Below are 5,131 nucleotides of genomic sequence, written 5' to 3' on the forward strand. Positions count from 1 at the left end.
CACATGCTTGCAGCTTCTCGATATTACTCCACAACATCCAGCTTCCTCCCACACAGGCAACTGAAACTGCCTCACCTCGGCATCCCACACAGTCCGTTCTCTCTGCAGCACAGGCCTCGGAGCGAGGCTGCTGGCACATCTCTGAGCGATGTGGTGTTGCTTTCTGCTCTTCAACCAGCAATCATCTTAATTACCGGTATTGTACCTGGGTTTTTATAAAGTGAGACTACAGAAGTTGCAATGACTGGAATACACATTGTAATTCCAAATATTTGTGGCGAGGTACAACATGTTTACCTCATTTTAATTTTGTGATAAGACTATTGCAATGTATGTTTGGCGCACTAAAACAGAGTTACAATAGTGCAAGTCGAGAGGAGCGCCACACTCAGTCACACTGTGGAGTGGTGGTCTTAAAAGAAGCCTTTTGGTGTGATGCTTAGTAGCTGAAACCCGGTTGGATGACATTCAGCGTGCCATTGTGTGCTGACCCTGGTTTATGATAAGCTGAGGCCCTGCGTGGGACTCTTGTCCAATCAGAAGGGGCTGCGGTGGGATTTTATTGTTGCAATTTTCTGTGGCTCTGCCCCAGTGGGACTATGAAAGGTTCCATGACATGGTGCTCTTTGGATGCTTTTATATAGATCTTAGTTGTCCCCTAATACCATATTTTAAGTCTCTTTCCCAAAATTCAGCCTTAGTGCAAAATTACAGCCACTTAAGCCATTCCCACTACTGCCACTCGTTTGAAAGCCATCTTTCTCTCTTATGGGTGGGCCAAATTCTCTGAGTGGGCAAAGCAGAGGTAACCTTGCCCCTTATGACCTCATAAGGAGCAAGATTCCAGATCGACCCATCTGAGCTTTCATTTTCTCAAAGGCAGAGCAGGATACCCAGGGCTCGGTTAAAACCTATCGCCATTTCTAGCCACTAGGGGACCATAGGCAGGCTAAGGGAACTCATATTTATGTTGAAAAACTTCAAAGTGAAATTTTCATGCCATTGGACCTTTCAATAATGAGGTGGGATGAAATTTTGGGGGTGTAGCTATAAGGTTTGGGGAGAGAACCAATTCAAATGCACTTGGTTGACTAAAAATCCACATTTCAATAGTGGCTTTGTAAATAATTATATAACAATCAATTCTAATTGAAGGGGTCGAGCATGGATGTGTTAAGGCAGCCTGACTTTTTAAGTCTGTTGCACTGACAAGTCAACAGTCGAGCAAGCTATGGATTTTAGTTCATCCAAATTCTGACAAAAGAACACCTTCCATGTGAACATCTTGAGTCAACTAATGATTCTTGATAGAAAATTAAGTTTTTTGTGGTTCCAAAAGTGTTGCTTTCCTTCCTCTCAGCAGTTTCCGTAATTTTTTAGCCGATATGCGACGTGTGTCATGTTCAGCCCCCCCCAACACAATGAATAGGAGCTAGGTGTTATAGAAAGTAATTTATTTCACAAACCAAAGCTAGTTTACAAATAGATTCCAGTCCTGTGCGTGTGTATAGCCTAGTATGAACAAACCCACATTTTATATTTACAGACTTTGCATACAGCTTGGCTTTCCGGTTCTTTTGTTTACATCACTGCTTCAGCATCCAAAATTTGGATTTAAAAATACAATAAAAAGTAGAAATAAAAATTTGTACATTATAAGGAAACTTACATTGTTTTTCCTTTTGTCTTTTAAGCCGAGTTTGTGTTCAAAACAAAGAACAGAAAAAGAGCCGGTGATGCTCTAGACAGGCAGCCGAGGGGCCAGCCTTTCTCCTGACTGCCTAACAACAGCATTTGGCAGGGATGATTGACCGGTCGTGACAACCAATTGTTAATCATCAGAAAAATTCAGTTAAAGCACAAATGAAGAATGAACTAAAGCGACGACACATTTGCAGTCCCATAGTCTTACACCTCCTATTTTAAATACTGGCAGACAACATATTTGACTTTTTTTTTTCCAAGCAGAAAAGTAAGTATAAAAACACAAGACCAGGTTTCTGGAACAGGCGGGTTCAACTTTGTCAGGAGAGCCTGAATCTGCCAGTAAACACACAGAAGAGTCATGGAAGGCTGGTGGCTGATAAATCCCAAATACGACTGGCCACCCTCACCATCGTTAGAATGGAAAGTCCTCACAAAAATACCCCAAAATGAAATTTTCCAATAGACAGCAGGTAGTTAATTCTCACTCTGATAGCTACTGATTACCAGCATGTTTTACCCAAAAATATATCAAGCTAGCCAACCTGACATTTCTGGCATTTCCATGCACAGTTCAAAAAGGTCATGTCATGTGTGTGATGTTTGTCTTTTTAAGATGAACTGTTAAACCAACAGTTAAACATTAAAAGACAGACATGTATATAGTGGATAGCATGGTATATCACAGGCACCTTTTTTCTTCAAACATTTACTAGTTCTGGTTATTGTAAATTTGACCTTTATACATGCCTAGAGAAAAAATGAATAGTCCATCCCAAATAAGGATGTCAGTGGTGTGCATGTAAACACGATACTCTCCACTCCTGTTTCTTTGTCCTGCTCTAAAACCAGGGGAGGTTGAGCACCAGCAGACAGCTATGTGGAGCAGGAAGGGATGAGAGTTGAGCGTAGGTTAGAGTGGACTCAGGTTGTACTATGCAGGGCAGCAGGCTAACGTTGTCATCCAGTGGAACCACAATTCACCTGCCACTTCCACTGATTCAGTCCAGTGAACGTTGGACATTTCAGAAGCATCAGCTGAGCACCTTCTGGAGTAGACAAACCAACCACAGTAAAGATTCACCAGCATGTGGGTACTTTCAGTCCAGCCCTGAAGTGGACGGTATCACAAGGCTGCTCCTCTGGAAGTAAGTAAACTTCACACTGTGCGCTGCAACACTGCTATAGTAAGATGATAGTTTTTTTTACTTTGAAACCAGTGCTGTGGGCACTTTCTATTCAAACTGTACAACAGAGCACTCACTGTTAGGTGGCGATAACAGATCATCTTGTTTGTCACTGTGAATGTTTGAGCACAGGATTAGTCACAGAGAGACTAACCTGACAGCACGTGACCACTTGTTGAATACAGTGGATACTACAACCCAATCCGGATGAACTTTTCTGAATGCCTTGTTTTACAGCGGACATTTCTTGTTTTTGTTATTGAATTGAACTGCAAACTAATCCACCTCAAACCTGTTTAGAGCAGCAAGAGAATAATACAGTTTACTGGTGATTTGTCTACTTTGGGGCCCAGGTAGTTACAGCATAAAACAAGTAGGCTGAACGTGAAAAACTATAAACACTGCAAAATCTGCACTGTTTTGGTATACATCTCACCATGATCACACACAGGCTTCAGTCTTCCCATCCCTCAACCTGTCCAACTTCGATAAATATTACTGGGGATAAATAGTCCACTGGTGGCCGTTTACAGTGGTACTCATTAACTGTGTTGTCTGTTCCCCCCCCAATCCATCTGTCAAGTCATCCAGGCAGGAAACTAAACCTTTTTTGTTTGTTGTCCATAATGAACAGTCAGGATGATCCAATAATTCACCAGCAACTTTCTCAGTGTTCCCAGTCAGCTAGACTTGTATGAAGGATCTCCTAGTGATCTCATCAGTGTAAGTGGCTTGTTGAAAAGACAAAATGTACCAGCGTTTGGCTGATGTAAATTTCCCAAATTGATAGAAAACCCACGGGAAAAGAGCCCAATGGTTTACAGCGGTTGTCGCCCCCCCACCCCCCCTCTCCAACAATGCATCCCAAACCCAAGTCCCAGGGTAAATTCAGTCCAACAAACAGCCATTTTACAGCGGTAGTCATTTACTGCACTCTTTTCTCCCCCCCCCCCCCCCCCCCCCCCCCCCCCCCCCCCCCCCCCCCCTCCCTCTCCCATCTAGTAATCCCTCCGTCCCTCCCAAGCCCTAGCTCCTGGGTACTGTAGCCCAGGGTGAAAACAGTCCAAATATGTCGGCCATTTTACAGCACTACACATTTATTGCTCTTCTTTCCGCGCCGGGCCTGCAGAGCTGCCCTGGTGGCCATCTCAAACACCTCCCGCACGCCGTCCTTGGTCTTAGCGGAGCACTCCATGTAACCGAAAGCTGCAATCCGGCCAGCCATGTCCCGGCCCTCCTCTGACTTTACTGGTTCCTATTGGATGAAGAGAAAACCAAGAATTTAGATTAGTAACACATTCACAGTAACCATGAATATTCATAAGTCTAGAAAATACTAGCTAATAAAGATAAGTACTTCTATAAATACTAGTCAATACTAAGGGGTTGAATATCCCAAATGGTAATAGATTTCTATTAAAAAAAAAGAAAAAGAAGTCTATAAAGCTATTTGAGCAAGCCAAAACAAGAATTAGGGTACCTGTTTCATTTTGGCCAGCTCTCGGCGCGTGTGCTCATCGTTGCGCAGGTCTTTTTTGTTTCCTACCAGGATGATGGGAACGTTGGGACAGAAGTGTTTGACCTCTGGGGTCCATTTCTCTGGAATGTTTTCTGTGAAGGAAAAAGACCATAGAAGAGGATAGATCAATAATCATTGGCTATTTTATGTGTGCATGTCTGAGGTAATTCATGTTGTCAAACTAAACTTGAATGCGGAGCCCATTACGATAGGTGACGAAGCTTCACTATATTTAAAATGTTCCAGGTGTGAGATAAACGCTCTAGCCATGGGAGGCCACCACAGCTTAATAACGGAAAAAGTGACAGAGCTAGAAAACAGGCAAAAGCCCAGTCTTGCACTGCGATAGTCGAGTGATTGCTATTGTTGTCTATGTCTCACTTAAGAAAACAGGAAATACTTACTATGTAAAAAAAATTAAATAAAAATAACTCAGGAAATGCTGGTGCCATTTCTTCTCGCTATAATTGAAAACCCAAATTGAAAATCAGACAATGGAAACCCTTGCATGACAGGTATTTGATGTCTCAGCAAATACCCTTATCTTTAAATTAGTTTAACAGAGTTAAATCACAGGACACCAGCATTTTGATTAGACCAACATTTACAAAGTAATTTAAAATGCAAGCCACTGCAAAGATAATTCCGTTTCTGAAGACAACACAAAGAAAAGCCTCCATATCTTAACTGAACATCAAGTGGGAAGGGGGAAAGGGGGGGG

At 42.5% G+C, this 5,131-nt stretch overlaps 1 protein-coding gene and 1 long non-coding RNA gene across 3 annotated transcripts in view; one reads left to right on the forward strand and one right to left on the reverse strand.

Annotated features, from left to right (window-relative positions):
- The first annotated feature begins 639 nt into the window (after nucleotides 1–639).
- Nucleotides 640–5,131, forward strand: part of LOC116692023 (uncharacterized) — a 10,221-nt gene continuing 5,729 nt past the window's right edge. Inside the window, exons 1-2 of the long non-coding RNA XR_004332613.1 lie at nucleotides 640–650; nucleotides 1,430–1,436. This is a non-coding gene — a long non-coding RNA (uncharacterized LOC116692023). The remainder of the gene's footprint in view (nucleotides 651–1,429; nucleotides 1,437–5,131) is intronic.
- Nucleotides 3,727–5,131, reverse strand: part of rhoab (ras homolog gene family, member Ab) — an 11,755-nt gene continuing 10,350 nt past the window's right edge. Inside the window, exons 4-6 of one of the 2 annotated variants that reach the window (XM_032519987.1) lie at nucleotides 4,372–4,502; nucleotides 3,928–4,146; nucleotides 3,727–3,828 (exon numbers count right to left, since the gene is read on the reverse strand). In XM_032519987.1, the coding sequence (XP_032375878.1) occupies nucleotides 3,973–4,146; nucleotides 4,372–4,502 (305 nt within the window). In that variant the 3' untranslated portion in view covers nucleotides 3,727–3,828; nucleotides 3,928–3,972. Of the gene's footprint in view, nucleotides 3,829–3,883; nucleotides 4,147–4,371; nucleotides 4,503–5,131 lie in introns of those variants that run through there. The other variant, XM_032519988.1, reaches the window with a different exon arrangement.

Source organism: Etheostoma spectabile, chromosome 7 (genome assembly GCF_008692095.1).
Source record: "Etheostoma spectabile isolate EspeVRDwgs_2016 chromosome 7, UIUC_Espe_1.0, whole genome shotgun sequence".
In the NCBI taxonomy this organism is placed as follows: Eukaryota; Metazoa; Chordata; class Actinopteri; order Perciformes; family Percidae; genus Etheostoma; species Etheostoma spectabile.